We start from the raw sequence: 23,331 nt of genomic DNA, 5'->3' as shown, positions 1-23,331 counted from the left end.
ACAAACAAACAAACAAACAAACAAACAAACAAACAAACAAACAGGGAGTGTACTTTTCTGCGGCCGACTGCGTACTGACGTCTAGAACTCGCAGAAGTTGAAGAAGTTAGAGTCGGTCCCCAAACCTGACAGCTGAGCTCGGCGTTTTTTAAAGCAGGAAATTCCTATTTACCACGTTTCCCGCAGAACTAGAAGGCATCATTCAGTGCGGGGAGGGGAGTTCTGACCCGGATGTTAACTTGTGTTTTCCGTAGCAACAACAAAACCAACCGCTAACCATTAATGTGCTGAATCCACACACCGTTTTTTTTGGCAAAAATACCCGACGCATCGCGAAAATGGTAAGATGTTATGTCTGTTTAACGCTTATTTAATACCTTGTGTTGATACTGTTGTCATATCTACTGCAAATGAATTCACACGAGATATTTTGATAAATTGCTAGCTAGCCTGCTCATGCTATGACTCGGAGCCAGGGCGTTGTCAACCAAGTTAGCGTTAGCCGTAACGGACTGTAGCTGTTAGCTGTGCATTATTGTTTAATACCTTATTGAACCATGTCGTTAGTCATATTACAGTTTACTAAGTGAGAAGCTAACTCATGTTGCCGTTTGCTAGGCCGAAGTAGAGGAGACTTTGAAGAGAATCCAGAGCCAGAAGGGAGTGCAAGGAATCATTATTGTCAACTCAGAAGGTAACTAACATCATTTAGTAAAAACTTTTATTTTGAAATGCGTTATTCAGCTTCTTCACAGGGAGTCGTACTCCTGGATGGTTTCTACAGATTGTTTTTTGAGTGTTATGCAGCTATGAAGCTGGTAAACAGCTAATGGTGCCTGCACACTGTAACTCCAATATGCAGCTGCTTCTTCCCTTCTGCTTTTTTTTCTCTCTGTGCCCATGTGATACAACCAGTGCAATCCAGTTTCACTCAATTACATGCTGTTTATGTACTGCAGAAAGAACGCTTCAGGTTATTATCACAAACTTATAAGAGGAACTGTTTCACAGATTTTTTTCTTTCATTTTCTCTCTCCTCCTTCTCCTACTCAGGCATCCCAATCAAGACGACCATGGACAACTCGAGCACGGTGCAGTATGTGGGCCTGATCCACCAGCTGGTGATGAAGGCCAGGAGCACCCTCAGAGACCTCGACCCCCAGAATGACCTCACCTTCCTTCGCATCCGCTCCAAGAAGAATGAGATCATGATCGCTCCAGGTGAGGGGAGAGAGAAACTGGGTGCTATTTAAATCAGTCATGTTTTCAGCTTTTCTACCAGAAAACCCACAAGAGCATCCCTGACCGCGTTAAACCTTGCTGAACCTACCTAAAGTTTTACTTTGCTGAATAATAATTCTTGCATCACATTGACTTTCTTAGACAATAACAGAATGCTCACCTTCTTGTTTTGTAATGTGATTTCTGAGGAATTTGAAACTTGATCTGCATGAAGGTACAGGGACGTACAGTGACAGAATATTTTGACTGTTAAAACAAAAGAATGATATAGTTACAAATCTTTGGTAGGAGAGCCAATAAGCTAATTTTGGACACTTGAAAGGGATCATCAAGCCCCTGAGTGAAAAGTAATACTGGACCCCTGAACTGGCTAGAAACTAAAAAGGGAGGAGTGTTACATTTCTAGGGCTCCTACACTGTCTGGAAAAATATGAAAAATGAAAAAAATATTAGTATGGAATATGATTCTGGTAATTCCTAGGTCTGTATAAGTGTGTAAAAAAGTGAGAGCGTATGGAAAAATATTTGTGTTTCCAAACTGTTGCTTGTATTAACAGTTTTTTAAAAAGCATAAATTGCAGTAATAAATTTTAAAATATTATTTAAAATATTTTGTTTACGTTTGGAGCAGGCAGCTGACACAGACAAACACATTCATGCACAGGGGCAGTTTAATATCTCCAAGTCTGTTCTATAATTGTGGGAGGAAACCAGAAACCAGACCAGGAGAACATGGGCAGGCGACAGTCGAATGCAGGACAAGCTCAGTCTGTGTTCGTCCATGGTCTCCCTTACATTTACCTTTTGCACAGCAGATCTATGTATTTTAGCCCCTGAAGAGATCATGGGACATAGCCAGAGCCACATAAGGCTCTGAATTATTCTTGGATTAAGACTTAGGTATGGGTTCCAGAAGTGCCAAATATTGTTGTTCTCCCTCCAGATGACCCAACCCCCTCACAGGTCAATGGGAAAATCCTCCTCTTTCATCTTGTGTGAGGAAACAAATCAAGAGTTGTGACACTTTGAGATTTTTGAGGATTTCAGTCCTCCACCTTAGAGTGATATGATGTGAAACTTGTGGAGAGAGTGTGACAGAGCAAGCCCCGTTCATCTAATCTTGTCAGTCAAAGGCAAAAATCAATCAACAAGAGTGTTTTTGCTCTTCAGTTGTCGGTAAAAGTCATTCTCCAGCGCTGGCTGTTTCAGTAGATTGCAGTCAGGCAGCAGTCACACACGAGAAGCTCTCACTGCCCCCTGGAAAAACATGAGGTCGTGTTTATAGCCTCTGCATTGCAGTTTACTACAGTCAGCAATCAGGGAAGATTCAGCATTTTATGACCACTCTGTGTTTGAGATCTGCTGGTGATTTTGTTATACACAAATCAAAATATGGTGCAAAATCTTTGTTCATAGTTTTGAAGCCATTACAATTAATCTGACTGTGTTTAAACTCTGAAGTTCAGTTTGAATCCGGAACCTGATTTTTATGTAAATATCCTGCCCTCTCCTTCACAGATAAGGACTACTTCTTGATCGTCATCCAGAACCCCTCAGACTGAACCAGAAGGACCCATCAACCATTTAATTTTTGTCTTTATCTGTCTCTCAACAGCCATATGTTTAGCTTTGTTTCGCTTTATGAAAAATTCCACTTTAGTAGAAGCTCTTTTATGCACTTACTGTACAAGGAAGTAAAGGCAAGGTATATGAAATTGGTTCTGTGCAGTTGGAGTGACAAAACTCTGTCCCTCATTCAAGACGTCTGAACCATGCGACAGTCAGTCGGTTTGGTACTGGACTTTTTTTTTTTTTTTTTTTCATGTATTAGCATTCCATTTATGTCTCCTCTGTGACTGTCTACTTTGCAACATGTCACTCTGTAGCAAAGGTAGCTTGGGATATATTGTCTTGCAAGATAGACATAAGAAATGCATGCATGTCTAAAATGCCCATGGCTGAAGTCAGAACTGTAAAGCTGGACCAGTGTGTACGTGTGCAGAGTGCACAGCAAACACAAAGAAACACATCTTTAAGTCTGAACACATGAAGTGCTTGTGTCAGTTTTAATTTAACTGAACATTTGAAAATTTAGGATTTTTATTTATTGTTGTGTTGGCAACAGCTGTTGAAGTGTTTCTTTGGTGAGCAGCGAGCTCCACACTACAAACATTTCCCTGCTCTTGCCAAGTCATTGTAGTTTGCGTTGGTTATTTGTAACAAATAAAAAGTTGAAAATGTTGTCTTGTGTTTCCTTTATAACACTACATTCTGCTAGAACAAATAAAGGTTGTAACATGATTATATTGTGTGAATAGGTGTCATAAAGTGTAGATCAGTCTAAAAAACGTGTCTTTATGACATTTAGTGTTGCTCTCATTGAATTTGTAGTTCAGAAAGAATTGGTGTAAGAGCCCTTTAAAGGGAGGGGATGACGTCAGCGCCTCGGTTTACTTGCTTTGTCCAGAGCTGTTTGGGTTCAGTAAGAGAGCAGACTGACTGGGGGTCGACAAATAACACCCAGCTCTATTCCCTGGCTTTAGTTTTGGAGCAAGTTGCGTTTGAAGCAGCTGTACTGTATATTTAGTGTCTTATAGCGGCGTAGTAACATCGACAGACATGCCATCCGACAGACCTTTCAAACAAAGAAGGACATTTGGTAAGAAAGCAGAAAGGTAGTTGGCTAGCTGGCGAACCAGCTGGCCTGCTATCGACCCAGCTCATCTTATCCGTTGTCAAGTGTACATTGTGTTCATTTGTAATGTCATGCTCACTTCACAGTGTCTGGAAACACTGCTTTATGCTCTAAATGGATAGGAAATCGAGCTAACCGAGTAAATTTCAGTCGTCAGCGAAGTGTATGTCTTAAGAAGTTAACATGTCTCGAGTTGGGTATATTTTATTATTATTTTGCCGTAATTCTATGGAAGTAAAGGGTGGAAAAATATTGTCAATAACAGCACTGCTGTAGATGGGCTATTGCCGTACAGCCAGCACCGAAAAGGCCTTTACCCCGCTGACTGCTAATGTTAAAAGGCCATCTGGGTCATTATCACATTAGCCTTGTAGCTAGCTAGGCCGGTGATTACAAGCAGTCTGCCAGCTGGACAGCTAGCTGACTCTATGGTTAGTTTACGTTTCAGCTCAAAAGGAAAACAACTTGTGCTGACACATTTCGCCAGTACACGTGTTCTGTGAATTATGTTGTAATTTGATGCCAAACGACTGCTCTATGTTGGGAAGGGAGGAGCCAACAATCAGTCCATTGCATAATGTCACCAAAGAGAGAAATGTGGCTTAACCAACGGCTAGAAAAATAAATAGTCCTGTCACTGGGTCGATTCGTTTAGTGTGATCTCCTGACAATGTTACTTGATGACCACAGTTAGGAATAGCATGGTACACACTCATTAAGTGAGAATGCTGCACACTGACCGACCCCCCCTGGCTTTGGCTTGTGGCTGTAGTCAGCCTGTTTTACTATGTATTTCATCAGCACTTGGGTGAAAGGCATCATGACATTGGTTTGTGGACTGTTTGTCGGTGCAGTCTGTGCTGCTTTGGCACACATTACTCAGATATTACACAACTGTGGAAGCCCATAAACAGATGTGACTGCAGGTCAATGTCAGGTATACAGCAATGTCTCCAGAGCTGGTGACCTACTCAGAAATATGTTTTCAGAAATGTGGCAAAATAATGAAGATGTGATCTGGTTTAGGTCCTGTCAAGGAAACATTAACTAATCAGTTTTCAAACTAAAGTTTTCAAAGTGTGAGAAAAAGAGAGAGACCTAAACTTTGTATTTTTAAAGAGGTTGAGCTGTTTTGATGCAAAGCCTAGGAAGGGCATTATCTCAAGTACAAGACACAAATGGCTGATTAGTGGCTTTCTGGTGAGCAGAATGGCCGCAGACATTTTTTGTTTATAAGCAGACCCATATCCTCGAAACAGCAAGGGTGGGGCACTCAGCATCTTACTTAGCTTAGGAAGGAAAATACTCTAAGAATTACACAAAAGAACCTTTCACAGGCACGCCTCGATGTCATTTGAGCTTTGGACTTGCCAGCGCTGGAAAAAGCCCAGGTTTTTCTGAAGTGGGGCAGTAGGCTATTCTTAACCAAAGAAAGAGCAGGGTCTGTTGTAAACCCAGATAACAAGGAAGTAAAAACATCACAAACATCAAGCCTGTGATGGACAGAGAGGACTGCTGAAGGAAGAAAGGGAGACTTGCACATACAAATTCTATGCAAAGTTATTAAATATGTAGATTGAGTTACCACACACAAAGAATCAAAGTGTACGCATGGATTGCTTCTTACAGAAGATGTTTGCAACAGACTGCGTTCTTTCCAAAGCAAAGGACAGAAATGTTAATAGCAAAAAACAGTGATTGATAGATATAAAAAATTATACAGCAATATTATGTAGCCTATAGAAATTCTCCAGACCCTTGTATTGATTTGTTTCATTTATGCATTTCATTTTCATTTGATTTTATGACATGCATTTTAGTGCACTGTATTAAGTGCGTGCATTGATTTAATGCAAGTAAATAACAACTGGAATCTTGAATTACATTGTCTGGAGTGAGTTTGTCACCTGATTTATCATATGTTGTATATTTTAGTAGCCCACCCAAGTGTTAAGTGTCAGTTGTGTAGAGTACATACCACTAATAGTATTACTACTACTACTACTACTACTACTACTAATAATAATATTATTATTATTATTACCACTGTTATTGTTAGTATTATCATTACTCCAGTATTAGAGAGGTGGGAGGTTGCGTGGTCAATTTATATGCAATTATGCCTCGAATGTTGCTAAAATGTTAGAATTGACTGGTGAGGAAGTAGTCTGACCACTGACTGAATCCTAAAGAAAAAATGGTAATCTCATAATGATTCCTGAGTGAAATTGACTTCCCAGATGAGGGGAAGATGCAGATGAAGGGAGGGAGACAGGTCAAAGGGGGGGATGGCACCTAATGTATGCAGAAAATCTGCTGGCAACTCCATGTATATAAGTGGAGACTCGTGGTAGTTGACACCCTCCCCAACTGACATGGAGCACATCAGGATTTGGCAACAAAAGCAGGAAAAATCAGAAAAAACTAGACAACATGTCTTGTCCTTTTTACCTGTAAACCTGTAAACAAATCTTTTCCACAGCTGCCATTTTGACATGAAATAGCAGGTAAACTCAGGTGATATTAATGAAGGTTCTGTCCCACTGAAGTGTAGCAGAGTCTTTGCAGTGAGCCAATGTGAACAACAGCAGGATTGTGGCTCTGTTAGACCTGAATGGACTATAACCTTCATTAATGCCATTAGTATATAAATTTGATTGGGATTTAATTTCTATGGTCATCAGTAACACCTGTGCTTACATGCTACTCATGTCAAAATGGCTGTTATGAAAAGGGTCTGTTTGCTGTTTAATAAAATGTATTTGTTATGTCTGAATGCTTTTAATTGTTGTTTTTCTGTACTATTTTGTTTTGACTGTATTTATGACCTGTCATAAAGTCTTATTACTTTGTTCTCTTACTTGTTTTTCAGCATGTCTGTATGGAGTCTGTTTTGGCACTTTAAATACATTTGATTGAATTTGAAAAGACTAAAAGTCTGGACATCAGTTTACAAATTTCTCCTAGTTCGAGGCTGTAAATTAGCCATTGGAACCTGTTTGTCTTGGGTCTCAGGACTGCTGGAGCAGAGACACATTTTAATGAACCTGATTCCCTTGGCAAGAATAAATTTCCAATTAAGAGCTGAAAGACTTTTCGAAACATGGCTATTAGTATTAGCAAGGAAAAGTTTGCCTTTTATCTGTTTAAAATGTAGTTTTTGAGTTTAGGCCTCATGTTTATGAATTGTCTACCTGTCTTTTTTGCCCACAGCTGACCGATGCAAAGAGGTCCAGCAGATCCGTGAGCAGCACCCCAACAAGATCCCTGTAAGCCACTGTAGCTTGTTAAAACATGGTTTTAATACACTACACTGTGCTACTTTCTTTTACACCACAAAACAATGGCCATATTTTCAAGTAAACTGGTGATCCATAGTCCCAAGCCTATTCAGTTTCATGTACATACAGTATGAAGACTTTCATGTAGACACAGGGATGGTGTGTGTGGTGTGTATACAGTATAAAAGTACAAGCTTTGTTTTAGCAAAATAGTCTGTAATGTGTCTAACAGCTAGGTAGCCAGGCATGTTTGTTTGTTGGTGTGTCAGGCCAGTATTGACGTTTTTTAACATCAGCCACTATCACTCCAGATCTGATGGAGGTGAGCGTGTCATTTTACTCGACATCATCAGCCTGCAAAATCTGTCTCACACCGCCCTGCAGAGCTGCCACCACACCCAAAAGAATTCCATTATTCTGCATTTCAGATAGTGAAGAGTTTAAGTGTTACATGTTGGTCGAAATCCTGTTTGAGAGGCTTTTTAACCACGTCAAAAATACAACTCTGGAGTAAATGCTGAATGACTGCATTTATTTGGCTTTTTTTGGAACAAAATTGGTAAAATTTATTTAGTATTAGCGCTGAGTATCAGCTATTGGCAGCTTCAGTTTCAAAGTCTTGGTAATGGCCTGGAAATATGCATATCAGTTTCACTTCTTTCCATAAACAAGTACATGTGTTATATCATTTTAACAGGTTGACACTTGACATTTTCGAAATGTGACATGTGTAGCCTCGTGTCAAACACTGACAGGCGTCAGCAAAACTAATATATGGGAGACGTATTTATGTTATGTTGTCTTACCTGTTCTACCCCCACCCCCAGGTGATTATTGAGAGGTATAAGGGAGAGAAGCAGCTCCCTGTTCTGGACAAGACCAAGTTCCTGGTACCTGACCATGTCAACATGAGTGAGCTGGTCAAGATCATCAGGTAAACACACCCATGCATATAAAAGTCTATACCTGCCGCAACCAGTTCTGCCTTGACTGATAATAACATGGAGTGTCTTGGTAAAGTTCACTGAGGAGTGTCTTTGGTGTTGCACATAAAGTATTTGTGTGTGAGCATGGCTGTCTGCACTGGTATTTCTGAATTGAGCAGGTGTAAGTGTATGCTGTGTGTGTATGTGTGTGCATGCACGTGTGTTTGGCAGGCTTGCTTAACCACTTTGAGTGTCGCGTTTCTCCAGCTGCCATTGACCAGCTTGTTTACGAGTCTGAACACTGCATCACAAATGAAAGAAGGGTGAATCCGTCGAGGAACACTAAACCTCCAATTGTAGGTTAATGGGGCAGTAAGTACAAATTTTACGGCCCTCTAGCACAAAATGACCATAATAGATCTGCAGGGGGCTGATAGGGACGTTAATCAATACCAGTGACTCAACCATAACTTCAGCAGCTGCTGAGATTTTCTTTCCCCAAAAAGTGAAAACTCTCTTTCCTGCCTGGATTCTGTTTTGAAATGAAACTTCCCATCCACTAGAGTTTCAGTTTCTGTGTGACACTGTTGCTCATGTCGGGTGTGGGCCACTGTAGCTCAGGCGACGGGATGGACGAGGTGCAGAAGGGGGGGGGGCGCTGTGCCAGAGACCTGTGTACGATGAGCATATCAATGCTGTTGCATTTCAAGTCCTAAAGTTCATAGATTACTTAAAGGGATAGTTTGACCATTTTGAAAGAATGATATTATTTGATTTCCCCTCAGCAGTTGGACAGTAACAACAGTGTAGGACAGTAGTGGTGCTATCTTCCTGTCATTAAGGTAAACTTTCCCCAGCTAACATTCTTAAAAGTGACCTTTCTTACTATGCTACCTTACAAATGGTATTGTCTTGTACGGTTTCGTTTTGAAAAATATCTAAATTCAAATTGATGAAAAACAAGGAAATGTTAAAAATCTAATTTGAAACTGTATGAATATAAATATATATATATATATGGGAGGTTATGTAAAGTACACATCTAGTTAAGCAAGTGTTAATTTGGAGATTGAAAAGCCTTCCACACACACTCTGCATCAATCCAATTTAGCCTCCTTGAAAAAGAGCAAGGTTCATTAAGAGAGTAATTAAAATTACCATTCAGTGAGCAGTTTCATAATGGAGACGCAGTCCCAGTAATTTAGATTTTTTTTGTACAGTGAGTATTATAGATTAATGTATTGTGATTTTAATGCAGCCTTTCTTCAGAAGGTCCCAGGTTGTAGTTTGTATATGTCTGCTGATTCTGCCCTGCATTTGATTCAGAAGTACTTGTTGTTGGTTTTTTTTTCAGTTAAGTAGATACCAGCACAAGGCTTTGCCCAGCCTTTTCTCTACTGCTGGATTTGAATAAAGGCAGTAACTTGTTCTGCTTTGACCCTGTACTCATTTTGAAGGGGTGGGTGGTGGTGGGGTTAGGGTTAAGCAGGTTCTGTTCAGTGTTCCCTGGATGGAGGGTTCACTCACTGCTGTTTAGGGCATACTTTATTTTTCACTCTAAAGTCTCACTTTGTTGCTTCCTGTGGGCAGAGAAGTACACATAATTTCATTTGGGCTGAATCTATATATAGGTTTTCAATGAGAAAAATGAGGTAATCTTCTGTGTTGCAGCCTTACCTTGTTATTTAAGCTAGTAGCATGGGTGTGCTTTTAAAGAAACATCTTTAGCTAAGTCATGCTAACAGTAATGAATGTGTCTGTAACCTCCACCTTTCAGGGATGTGATTAAAATGGCAATATGAAAATATAAAAATATGAAAAGTATGATTTAAAACTTGAGAAAACATGAGAATGGTGGAAGAAAAGCAGGGAGATGTTTTAACTCCATTAAAACTGAACAGGAATGATGTGTCCAAATGAAAAGAGGAGGGTAAAAATGATGTCTACTCTGAGTTCTGCAAGTGGAGAAGTGCATAAATACAACATGGGTGGATGGCAGGGACAGAAGGAATGCGGTAGGGAGGGAGGGAGGGGGTGCTTTGTAGTTTCCAGGTAGGTCCAAATGTGCATAAATGATGCAGCATTTGATCCAGAAATAGTAACGCTCCCACTTCTCTCCCGTCTCACCCCCCCTCAGGCGTCGTCTGCAGCTGAACCCCACGCAGGCCTTCTTCCTGCTGGTCAACCAGCACAGCATGGTGTCAGTGTCCACGGCCATCTCAGAGATCTACGAGCAGGAGAGGGATGAGGACGGCTTCCTCTACATGGTGTACGCCTCGCAGGAGACCTTTGGCTGCTAGAGGGAGGGGGGGGCTGGAGGAGGAGAGAGTGGAGGACGGGGAGGCAGGACATCTTCAGGTGCTAGGAGAGGAGAGGAGAGGAGAGGGGGAGCTCCAGGGGAAAGGGGGGGTATTTGGCGACAGAGGAAGGAGTTAAGAATCACAGAACCAATCTTTTCCCCCTCTAATCCCTAAGCTAGAAGCCACCAGACACCAGGGCCTCTCCGCTTCATTGCCTGTCAGAAACATAAGTCTACGTGACAGATACCAACTCTCCCCATATCCCCCTCTCTTTCTCTCTCTCCCTCTCTTTGTTGCAGCCGAGCGCCTTCCTCATATCGGTCAGTACATACACTAGCTACAAACACCAGAGGACATGTCATGTGTTTTCCCCGCCTCACAGGTAGAGTTGTGTTTCGGTAACAGAACTCCGATGGTTCTGGGTCTAATTCTGTCCTTTCTTGTTCCTTTGGTCCCACTTACAGCTGTGCTCTCTGATCTGAGGGGGTACACAAACCAACCAGTGACCTTGGAAGCTGGCTGTAAACATTCATTATAGCACTATTGATACAGTTTTTTGTCTGCCCCCACAAAAAGGCAAAGAAAAAAGGCAAACCTTAAAACCAGTCAGCTGCTTGCGAGGCAGACATTGGAGTTGACGATGTAATTTGAAGCTTGGCTGATAGAGTCACTGATACTGCTTGGTATTATACCCTCCGATATGTACGCAGATGGAAACACGGCACAGTTAGCTTCATAACTATCCAGTAAACTGTTGTGCTCATCAGTCATCATCACGGCAACAACGGACGTGCAAGCTACAAGATATTGTTAGTGACTGTTCTACCTTTTTGATTCTATTTTTTTAACTCACGTTTTTGTTTTTATAATTATTGTCTTTTTGTTTGAGGTATTAGACGTAGTTTAGTTTGTGTCATATATCTGGTTTTGTTTAATAGTGCATTTTTTTCTAGTTAGCCTGATTCTCACCTAGCCAACTCACTGCTGGCTACCACTGAGCTGACAATCGGGCTGAAAAAATACTGTAATCACGGTACACATTATTTACAGTAATCTCACGTGCAATACTCTATCCCCCGTGATGCTCTTGCAGATTCCCACACCATGAAAGACACTACACAGAGGAGCTGTAGCAGTGTTAGCTAGCGCTATTCATCGTATGTCATCTGTCCTAACATTGCCTTGCCAGACACTTCACTCTCTTCCTTGATAACAGCTACTGTAGCTACTAATAGTGCTCAGTCAAGGAGGGAAAGTTAGCTTAGCACCCGTAGCCACGTACTGCTGAGTTTGGCCCTCGGCCGGCAAGTCAGCAGCACACTCACAGCCATCGCCGAGAGGTTGAATTCTGCTAGTCGTGCCCTGCTTCAGCCTCAGCGGCCACTTTTCAGGCCACTGCCATGTTTGTGTGTCTTTGTCCTGTAAGCACAGTACATCTGTAGAATCACCAGTTCACCTGTCAGTCCTCCTGCTCAAGGCTCTCCCACATTCACTCCTTCATACATCTTATTGTCTCATTAACCAATCAATCAGGTGAAGCAGATTAAAGGGATACTTCACCCATTTTGGAAAATGTGATATAACTTCACTTCCACCTCTTGCTGTTCTGTAGGACAGTAGTGCTGCTATCTTCCTGTCATTGTTGCTGAGTGCTGGATACTGGATGGATGCTCCAAATGCTAACTGTTAGCCTCCTGGAGCATCCAGTCAGTATCCAGCACTCATATAGCACCACTACTGTCCTACAGAACAGCTAGGAGGGAAGTGAAAAAAAAAACTATTTTTCGAAATGGTTGAACTATCCCTTTAAAGACGTATCCAGTAGATTTTAGGCAGCCATGTTTGAGTGGTGACATCGGGGAAGCAGGGCTTCCAAGTTAAATGCTTCTTGTCCTTGTTTGCAAGAAAGGTGGTATGTTCAAAACACGCCGCTCCCCTGAAGGACTAAATCCACCTGTTCCTCTGAAACAAAATCAAAATGCAAGTCCAGCAAACAAGGGAAACATTGGGCAGTAAGCATTTACCTTGAAACCGAGTGCTCTCGTTTAGCAGGAAATGAGGGGACATTGATGCCACAGGATGTAAACACAGGGTTACAAGCAGAGGCACATTTGGGTGGCGCGGTTAAAAGCCTAAAATATCCTGTTTTGTATTTTGAGCAAAGGTGATGCAGCCTGCTCTTGGCAGTAATGGAAACCAGTCAGGATATCAAATCGCAGTAATGCTTTTCACCCTGAGGTGGGTAAAATAAGCCGCTGCACTTGAGTTGTATCCCCAGTGTGAGACTCCTGTGAGGGCGATGTGCCCCTCCCTGCCCCATGTCGGAGAGCTTGTAAGATTGCAGCGTGTGTTGTTTTGGTAGTATCCAGTTGAGCATTAGGGATATATATACATTAAAAAAAGGTATTTAATGTAGGAAATGAATGAGCTTCTTTTGCACATATATTAAATTAATACAAATATTAAAAACAAACCTTGGCATTGAATTTTTTTAGGAATTTAATTACTGTATCTATATAACATAATTATTCTTTTTCTATCTGCTCCACTCTTCTCTAGGGCACTGCTCTGTATCTGTATGTTTGCCTGTCTGCCTTTGTTTAAAAAGACTTTCTAGATACAAAAAAAGGTTGTGATGCACTACCTTGCATGTTTCTTTCTTGACATTTTCTTTTTTTATAAATGTATATTGATTTTATGCAATAGGTATAATTGTTTTATTTAAAAATGTAAGAAAAAAATGTCTTTTTAGATGTTTCCAAAACCAAAAACTGAAAATATGTATGTTTGCAACAACAACAAAAAAAAATGTGTGCGTATAAACGATCATTTAATCAATCCTTACTAAAAAGTGTGTTTTCTTTAGGCTTTCTGACATTGTCACTATTTGGAGGGGTGTACATAGATGCATTGCTACAACTTTATTTCCAGCATTTGCCAATAAAAAAATGTTGCCTTGAAAACATTTTCCTTGTCATTGCTCAATGCTTTGCACTGATTGCAGATATAGTGAGGCTCTAATACAGAATTAGCACTCAATACATGCTTCTGTAGTTATTTTAAGAAACCACGCCCTATCTACTTTTTGCTCATTTTATATGTAGGCATTTTTAAAATACAGTTCCAATACATGTCCCATCACAGAGCGAGCCATGTATTTAAAGAAGATGCTTTGGGTGCATTTGGGGGTCATTTTGGAATCCATTGGCTCCTCTGGACCAACTGGTGGAATCAGGTCCAGGTCAGAATTGGCTGGAATTACACTTTAATGAGATGCAGACACTCTTCAAAAGACTCAAAGCCAGAAACATTCAAAGATGTTTGTCCGTGAGGTAAACAGTGGATTATGTTGAACCGAGCTCTCTATCACCCTTGCATGCACACATCTTTTAAATGAACTTTACCAATCATGTCCACTGCATGTGGCAGTAGAGGGTGCTAGAGACCACCAGTGAGTCACCTGGATGAGAGAGCGTGTGCATTTACCGCAGATCAGGATAATCCATGCGTGGTTTTACTGTCAATATTGGCTATTGATAAAAGATCTACATGTCATAACCCTTCTGCAGCAGTTTAACAGATAACATTACTACTTAGTGATAAACTGAATTCTGATCCAGGTAACTTTATCAGACAATATATTGCAATAACCTCACACAAAGGATGCTCGGGTAAAAACTGGGTGATCTGCTTTTATTATACAAGACAGAGGCAAAAGGACAGGTGTCGTCCCCTCAGAAATCTTCACCAAGAGTTCACCAGGTAAGGCTTCATTTCTTACAGTTGGCAATCACACAAGAAGAATGAAGTAAAAAATATTGTACATTTTCCACTTTTCACAATGCTTTCTTTTCACACAGCTTGTGAAAATCATCTCTGCTGTTTAATTTCCTGATTTTTCGAACTGACATTTTTTCCTCCCAAGTTTTTTTTTGTCCTCCCTCTTTTACAGAGAAGCGTTTCATGTAAGCCTTTCATACAATAGCAGTGACAATTAAATTAGACTCTACCTCCATATATTGTTACTGTCAGTTTGCTGCACACTCCAATATTAAAACTGTCAGGTGCTTTCAGACCTGAAAAAGGACAAGTAAAAAACATTACTGTGTTCAGATGAAGTACCAGAGAAAATGAGCATCAGTTAAATGCTAACATGCAACTGCATGCATATCCTGTGCCCTCAATTATCTTTTTTTCACACATCTTTTCATGTTTTTGTTAGATCATGTCGTCTTATAATTAAGATGTAGTAGTGGGTTAGGGACTTCCACAGTTGGTGTCTGAGGTCTGAAAGCATCTGACTCAAGCTGACTTTCGGAGTGTAATGACCCTTTACGGTGGTGATACACTTGACAATTTGTGAGGGCCAATGTAGATGGGAATCGCTCGGCTGTAGGCATCAAAGTGAGACAGGATGAAAAATCTCTTCAAAGGATTTCATGGCTGATTTTAAGTGAGTAAAGCAACAAAGCTGTGAGAAATGCCTGGGTGCTGTTGCCCATCAGTGTTGACCAGGAAGTTGCCCTGTGCCTTCAGGGAAGTGATTCAGCAAACCAGGGTCCAGTTTCCCATCAGTTTTCAGCATTAAGATTTTTATCTGTGGCACAGACTGCCATTGACAGAGTTACACAGATTGTCTACCAATGGCAGCTGCTAGTCATTTCGACTGAATGGACACAGGCACGGGAATGAATCTGATTTCCAATTCTTTTTGGCACAGGCTCCGCATCTTTCTAGCTGTGCAGAAAAACAGGCCAGGGTTGAAGCCACATTTGTGCAAAAAAGCATTCAACATCAGATTCTTCCACTCCTGTGTAAATGCAGTCTCAGAAGCTGGGTTGCTTTCACTTGAACCATTTCCATCCCCAATTAAAGCAAACTCCTCCAGCAACAGTATCGCCTCAATAACAGCAGTCCTGCACTAAAACTGATGTCTGATTACCTCCAGTCCCAGTCAAAATGAGGTTACAGCTGCGCCCGTTTCAACTGCCAGAAATCAGTTGGTACACCTTGTTGTCTGGTTAAAAAAATGTGAAAAATGTTTAATTTATTTGTGAGGTTACTGGAGGAAACCGTGTTAAGCTTCAAACTGACATTGGACACAAAATGGTTGCCATAAACTGTCCGCAGACAGAAGCTGTGGCTTCAAGTGAAAGCAAACCGTTTGTGTGGAAGGAGGTGTCTGATGTCAGGAAGATGGTCTAGCAGCTTGTCGGCCTCGATGCACCGCAGCAGAGCTCCTCAACGGTGGGACGCCGGGCAGACGGCTTATGTCAGGCTGAGGGGAAGAGGAGGGGGAGAGGAGAGAGTTGAAGTTGTGAGGAAACTGTTTGGACTGTGTCTCGCTTTCTAAAAGATACTAAATGTAGTTTTTGTCCTCTAGGGGCACTACAGTGCACAGGGTCTCTTGTTTACACTGCATCAGGGGTTGGCAACCATGTGCCATGGAGAGCCGAGAGGCTGCAGCTTTTCATTTCAACCCAAAACTCCACCAGGTGATGTCACTGATGACCTCACCTTCAGGCAGAGAGGAGGAACTAGTCAGTGAAATCAGCTGGTGGAGTTTTGGGTTGGACTGAAAACCTACAACCTCCCGGCTCTCCATGGCACATGGTTGCCTACCCCAGCATTGCATGTACTTCCAACATGTCATGAACGTGGGGGTGACCTCTTACACATGCTGGTAATCAACATAACTTTCAAATTATTCCAAAATAACACTTTGCAAATGCCCAAATCTGTCACTAAAAGAAATAAATGCCCTATTTCAATTATTCTACAATATCAATTTCATGATTTAAATTCATTCTTACTTTTGGAGTTTTGGTGCTCCAAAGTCAAAATGTCAGGTGGTGCAAACACAAATGCACGCAAATATTCCTTCTTTGATCTCATTTAACCCCTTCCATCATGCATACAAACCATTTGTACCCAAAAGAGTCTTCCCTGTGAAAACACTTAATTTTGCTCAAAATCAGACCTAATACTGACTGAGTGCCTTTCCTACCTCAAATGACTTCTACTAAGCCTTATTGGGGAGTGTTGGGAACGTTGTATTGTTTATAGCAGCATGTGTAATCAGTGCCCCCCTGCTGGGAGGACATGTCATGTAAACAGCACAGAGACCCAGAGCGCTGCAGCACCACTAGAGGTCACAGACAGCGGGTGCCTTTCAACCTTCATATCTGTGGTTGACACAGGATGATGGGGTGGGAAATGTGGGCAGTCTGGACACCGAAATGTGTGTGTGTCTCGACCGTAGCTGCACTGAGTTGAGTGTGTGAGGTCTGTGTACTGGATGTGTGTACATGGTTAAAATAAACCGCATCTCCAGTGTGGTGAGTGGTTATTAAATGGACAGCTTGTGGAGACGAGCTTGTGAGAAAGGAGAAAGCGTCACAAATGCTAATTTTATACAGTATTTTTGTGAGTCGGCATGCAAGTGAGAGAGTGTGTGACGACACGTAGTGATGAGTCACTGTGAATCTGTAAGCACACAAGTCTTGCTAAGGTTAGGTGTTACAATAATTTGTCTGTGTGTAAAAGAACGAGATGTGGATTAGAGAGCTGGTGCAAATAATTATTTCATGCTGCTTGAACAGCCAGATGGATGAGAAACATCTGAAGTTAGTACAGTTACACAAAACTATTCCAAAGTTAATTTAGCAACAATTCTAGATTATATTAGAAACTCTAGATTATATTAGAAACTGATTGTCCCTGTGGTGGACATTAACAGCAGTTAACAGTGTGAAATATATAAAAGCCACAGCTGCAGAAAAAAAAAACATCAATCCATGCAGCTGAGTTTCGTGATATTTTTCCCAATATTATAATCGATCTTCATGCACCTTGTATTGGTTTTTTTTTTATGCATGTCATTTTCATATGGGGTGATGGCATATTCATTTTAATGCACTATATTAACCAACTACATATTAGCCAATTCTGTAAAAAATAAATCCAAATTAAATCAGTTTTTCACATGAATTATCAAATGTTGTATATTTCAACTGGTGTACAAATTAAAATGTATTGTTATTACTATTACTATTATTGCTATTGCACTAGGTTGCATTTTAAGATCTTTGATACATTTCAGCCAACTCCATAAAGTACTACAATGTATCACGATAAAACTGCATCATGAGGTCCATGCAAATGCCCAAGCCCAACTAAGAATGTAGCAAAATGGGTTAACAGACATTAAAACAGAAAAAAACAGATGAAGTCAATATATAACAAGTAAGAAAATATAACAAACGAGAACAATGAAAAAAAAAGTCAAATTCTGGATTTTTATTCCCCCAGTGACCAGATATCATCTCTGTATACGCTAATGGCACTAAACCGTGTGTTTGTGTGTGTGCGTGTTTGTTTATGAGTCACCTGTCGATCAGTGAGTCTCTCATGGTCGTGGCGATGGCGGAGGGCTGTGCCGTGTCGCTCAGTCTGAAGATGCTCTCGATGACGGACAGCTCGGCGCTGGTGGTGTCCAGACCGCAGAACGCACACCAGTCGTTGACCACCATCCCTGCCGCGATCACCTCGCTGCCCCGATTAACTGTGCCAGCCTGGAGGGGGGGCGGGGGGGCAGGTTCATTAAGAAGCACACTAACTGCCTGCTCCGTTTCCCTGTATTTGCTAACATTTTCATTCAGGTACATGTCTGTTTTGCCATTCTCTGTCATTGAATTTGTTCTAAACCCTCTGTGTCTGCATTACGCTCATGGAAATACTGTAATATATGTCTGTGACACATAACACTGTGACGCACCATTTAACTGAAATTTTTGCAGCAGCATTATTAAAACAAAAACCAACAAACAAAAACAACATCCTGTTTGCCAAACCAATAATGAATGAATGAATATATCACGACACACACTCCCATCACTCACCACTAGAGGAACTTGGAGCAGCGACGACAGCTCGTCCTGGTCTTCTATGGAGGTCTTGGGGTGGACGAGGCCTCCCTGGTTGCTGAAGGTGCAGTAGGAGCCCACCAGGACCTGCTCGGCCACCGTCTGACGGAAAACCTCTACCTTCAGTGTGTCTGCCAGGATCTCCTCTGTCTCCTGTGAGGCAAAGGAGGAAAGGACAGACAGAAATGGAAGATGTAGAACTTCAGTTGCCATCCTGGTGAAAACAGAGTGGAAGACAGCAGGTGCATCGAGGAGATGTCAGCTGAAAAGGTTAAACGTGTGCGTCTCCCTCACCCTGTCGAGGTCGGGGTGGACCAGTGCTACATAGTCGTTGCAGGCGATGACGTTGCCCAGGGCAGATAGCCGCTCCTCTACTCGCTGGATCTTCACTGCCTCTGGAAGGCAGTTTCTGATGTGCTGCAACTCCTGGTCTGTCGTGTTGTTAGGCACCAAAAGGCCGTGGCGGTTACCTGATTGGAGGACAAAAAGAAGGAAAAAAACAAGGGATGTAATCAGGAGCACAAAAAACAGCATGTGAAGTAAAGGAGGATGGGGTGGCTCTCTTATCATGTACTCTGAAAATTCACAGTGAATAAAACAATTTAATTGGCCATTTAAGAAACTGAGTGAACGTCAGTGATGGCTCTTTTGTGTCATGTCTGTTGTGTTTTCACTGAAGAACGCCAAGAGTGAAAGCAGGAGAGAAAACTGTGGAGCTGTGAATTTAAATAGAGGAAATAAATGAGAAAAGAGTGAAACTGAGCATGGGATGGGAGAGGGACACTGCAATAGAACATCAACAAGCTAATGATGACTTTCTTGGAGAAGCGAGATGAAGTAGGACAGAGATCTGACAACAAACAATGAGTATGTACGTGTTTGTGAGTGAATGTGCGTGTTTGCGTGCTCTGGAGCAATACTCACCCACACACATCCGCCCGATGATGCGGCAGCCTGCTATGGAGGCGTGAACCACTGGGATGGTTTCTGACAGTTCCCCTTCAAACACACTGGCATCACACAAAACACAAACAGCCTTAGCACCTCAGCACTGGATGGAAAACAAGTTCCTGTTTAACTCGCCACCAGATGCCAGCAAGGATTTCACCTCCTTTTCTCCACTGTCTTAGCAATGGACGCAGCAAACTACCACCTGACATTAGTAATAGCAGGCTTCATTGACCAACAGGGGTCAACAAGGTGCTCCTTGATATTCTGAGGTGACCCAGAAGCATGTTGCTGTCTCTGAAGCCACCCATCCCTGAGGCCTTGTTCTGACTGCAGGCAAATCTTTGTTTCTCGAATCACATCTTTAAGACAGACTGTCCACACTGTTATTTACAAGTGATCGGATTTCTGTGTCCAGACATCACCAACCTATCTGCATGGGTTGCTATGGTAACAACATAGGCGTCAGTATCTATGTGCGCTGGTGATGCAGCTTTCCAACGCGGAAGCAGGAGAAATGTCCAGAAGCTGCCGGCAGACAGATGATTTCAGTAGCTGCTGTTCTGTGTTGTCCTCCAGAGCTCTGCTAGTAACAGCCGCTCTGATACAGCTCCCTCTGGGTTTGACGTTGTCGTTGTGTGTCACGTTGACAGTGACGTAAAAGACACTTTGAAATCCTATTCAAGATTCAGAGCATCCGGGCTGAGACACATCTGTACAAATCCAATTGGAACTGCATTTCAAACCACCTCCAGATGTGATTTAGATCCAACTTGCAAAAAAAAAATTCACATTTCATGTGATTTTTTGATTTCCAGACTTCAAATCAATCTGGATACGATCTGGATGTGACAAAAAAACAGATCTGGGCTGGCAGTCTGAACAAGGCCTTAGTCATCCATCCAAACACAAGGCATTTCTCAGCATAATCTCAACTTTGGGAACTGCTTTACCTCTTGCTCCCACAGTGCTTTTCAACCACAACAGACTAATAAACCGATAAACCAATAAAGCAACAAACTGTGGATGGCAGTGGAGAAGTGTGTGTATCAATTTTATAGCGCTGCTTGGTTGATCAGTTATGAAATTCTAACCCTTCATAAAATGCCTGAGTCATGTTTTATCAGCTATGTAACATTGTACATGGTAACACTAAACACTAATGACTATACATGTATTTTACATATTCTATTCTATACATACTTATTTCTATACATACTTTGAAGATATATTTAATTATACATATAATCTATGCAAAGGTTCAAAGGTGAACGGTCTATAGATATTCTGTAATTTATCTTTTATTACTCATAGGGTATGCAAAACTTTTTCTTTTGTCTTGTATTCTTTGTATTGAGCCAATTTTTAAGTATTTTGTTAGTTGTGTTTCATTTTCTAAAGATATATATTTCTCTCCTAGTGTTGAGAGGCATGTTTTGTGTAGTCTACTGTTGTTCCTGTGTGATGTCTGGCCCTGACCAGTTTGGGGTCATATCATATTAAATCAATAAAATATTAATAATAAATGTAAAAAAAAATAAAATAAGAATAAAAATAAATTTAAATTAAAGAATAAAACAGAACAAAAACTTTATACAAAACCTGAAATAAAAATAAGAGTAAAAAAATAAAAATAAAACCGTGGCAGCTCAGCAGCAGATTGCACCGGGGTGACATCAGCCGGGGCAGCTCAGGTTAACTGTCCCGAGCAGCTAACTAACCTAACGTTACTGAGGCTGCTCTGGCACAAGACTAACGTAACATAACCCCGGTGAGCCAAGGTCATGCGGCTGCCTAAAATAATCTCTCCCTCATATCACGCAGCTCATGCTGTTCCCGAGGCTCCCTTCACCTGTAGAAGCCCTCCGAGCCGCCGATAGCCACCAGGCAGTAGGTGTTGGTCAGCTTGGCGAAGCAGCCGATCTCGTTGTTTTTCTCAAACGCCGCTCTCACAGCCATGGTGATCTACAGACACGGTGACTTCTGGTCCTGAAACGACAGAAATTGTGTTAATACATGTGCGGCTACCACGACACGTAGTTATCTTGTTAGTAGTATCAGTTTAAAGCGATGCCAGTTGGCTGAATCTGGCCACCGGAGGCTAACTGGCTGCTAGCTAGCTCGGGAGACTTTCAACAAGTTTAGTAGAGACTCTGCGGCGAGCAGGAGGACAAACAAACAGTCGTTTCATCCACTGAAAACTACAGTTTAACAGTTTAAAAACTTGAAGTCTTGCTGCGTTCTTCAACACGGTAAAATAAGAGAAAATTACCTGAGAAATGTTCGTGGCCTCCCAACGTGCGTGCTTCCCGTCAAACACACGTGTTCACTTCCGCCTTGGGCTGTGCGTCATGACGTAGCACGTATCATACAAGCTCATTCAGAGCCCATTCATACATTTTGCCCTCAAAAACAAAACAAACCCACTACCTACTATAGACCATACTAGAATATTTAAAACACTAGCTAAAACACAACAACAACAACAACAACAACAACAACAACAACAACAACAACAACAACAACAACACATTAATGATGTATTTCCTAGAATATATTCATGAAAACAGCCAAACATGACCGTGTGTCCATACGCATAAACCCTGGAGAGATATATGTGGTCTATCATAAGCCATCTTTTTGTTCATTTTGCTTTTCAGTTCCACACCTTGCATTTTACTAATCAATCTCATCTCACAATCATGATCTTATTATGACATTATACCATCACTTATATTCTTGTGTTTGTCAGTTCGTTCATTTGTGAGTTTTCAATAAGAGTCTGCTTTTCTGATCCTCTTGTGTATATACACTTGTTTTATATAGGACAAAGATATATTATATGTATTATATATATATACATGACACATGGTGCATCACTGTTGTGTTGTGTTCATATGAATGGCCCTTTCTGGTCATTCTGTTGTGTTTATAGTTTTTCTCTGTGAGCCAGTTCTTACAGCCTCAGCTCTGCCTGTTTCCATCACTCATTTATTCATTTCCTGCTGCTTGCTGACTTCAGTTGCTGCACACAATCAGTGATGTTTTCAGCCCAGATGCTCAGCGTGTGTGTGTGTGTGTGTGTGTGTGTGTGTGTGTGTGTGTGTGTGTGTGTGTGTGTGTGTGTGTGTGAAATGTGGAAAAGCTAACGACTTGGGGTGTGTGTGGGGGGTGGCCAAAGTGCCTCCTCTCTCAATAACCTGCATAGCAACTGCCTGCGCCGGCTTCCTCCTCCTCTGCCCTCGCTCGTCACCGGACTGGGAGCTGCGAGCCAATCAGCTGCGCCCCTCCGTGTGACGTCTTGTTTGTTGACACTTCCATTAGCTCGCCACCTGTGTGACGTCACTGCTGCAGGGGGGCCGGCCCAGACAGGAGGAAGAAACAAAGATGGCCTAATAGTAGCAAGACCTCTCACTCGTGCCCGTTTCCGTCTGCCTCACATTCAGCCGAGCATGTTTATCCTGGGGGAGGCTTATTGGAATTAGACAAAGTTGTGAAACCCACATATTGGCTGCTCCAGGCTTTAGACCGCTGCCATGCCAGTTGACTAGTAATCAGTGTCCTCATTTTAGAAAGCTGTATGCCTTATGTGAGCCGATTTCTAATCCTACATTGTTCTTAGTTCAGAAAATACATTATTTGGATCACATTCAAGCTGTATTCATTAAGACTGGAATGCAGAGTGTCAACCACGATACATTTACATAGAATATTGTTTAAGCATAATTTAGTCTGGTTTTCAAGTCCACAAGAAAAGCACCACCTTCTCCAGGCTGTTAATGAAGCCAACAAGCTGCGAGTAAGCACAGTCGAGAAAACTGAACACTCTGTGGGGAGAAATACAAAACCACACACTGTTTCAGTGATTTAAAGTACATCTATGAGCAGCTGTTTTCATCAGGAGATGAATTTGTGTTTTTAGCCACTCTTGCATTGTACTCCATGGATCTGGCTTATAGTTGCCAGGCTAATCTTTCTACAGCATCAAAAATTTGAAACCACTTTCAGGAACTG

General features: G+C 41.6%; 3 protein-coding genes across 3 annotated transcripts; 2 read left to right on the top strand and 1 right to left on the bottom strand.

The window, feature by feature from the left end:
* Nucleotides 1-214: 214 nt before the first annotated feature.
* Nucleotides 215-3,484, top strand: dynlrb1 (dynein, light chain, roadblock-type 1). Its single transcript, XM_030050625.1, has 4 exons — nt 215-341; nt 619-694; nt 1,054-1,221; nt 2,761-3,484. Exons 1-4 carry the CDS (start codon nt 339-341, stop codon nt 2,802-2,804), a joined length of 291 nt encoding a protein of 96 aa, XP_029906485.1. The 5' UTR covers nt 215-338; the 3' UTR covers nt 2,805-3,484.
* Nucleotides 3,485-3,696: 212 nt separating this feature from the next.
* Nucleotides 3,697-13,409, top strand: map1lc3a (microtubule-associated protein 1 light chain 3 alpha). The gene is made up of 4 exons (XM_030050624.1): nt 3,697-3,901; nt 7,151-7,206; nt 8,046-8,152; nt 10,282-13,409. Exons 1-4 carry the CDS (start codon nt 3,862-3,864, stop codon nt 10,442-10,444), a joined length of 366 nt encoding a protein of 121 aa, XP_029906484.1. The 5' UTR covers nt 3,697-3,861; the 3' UTR covers nt 10,445-13,409.
* Nucleotides 13,410-14,111: 702 nt separating this feature from the next.
* eif6 (eukaryotic translation initiation factor 6) lies at nt 14,112-21,711 on the bottom strand. The gene is made up of 7 exons (XM_030050622.1): nt 21,590-21,711; nt 21,170-21,306; nt 19,294-19,379; nt 18,664-18,839; nt 18,346-18,522; nt 17,834-18,018; nt 14,112-15,722 (listed from the first exon to the last, which is right to left on the bottom strand). Exons 2-7 carry the CDS (start codon nt 21,274-21,276, stop codon nt 15,713-15,715), a joined length of 741 nt encoding a protein of 246 aa, XP_029906482.1. The 5' UTR covers nt 21,277-21,306; nt 21,590-21,711; the 3' UTR covers nt 14,112-15,712.
* Nucleotides 21,712-23,331: the final 1,620 nt, after the last annotated feature.

This window comes from Myripristis murdjan, chromosome 5 (assembly GCF_902150065.1).
Source record: "Myripristis murdjan chromosome 5, fMyrMur1.1, whole genome shotgun sequence".
Classification (NCBI taxonomy): Eukaryota; Metazoa; Chordata; class Actinopteri; order Holocentriformes; family Holocentridae; genus Myripristis; species Myripristis murdjan.
Note: the sequence above shows the minus strand (reverse complement) of the source record. Positions and strands in the feature narration are given on the sequence as shown.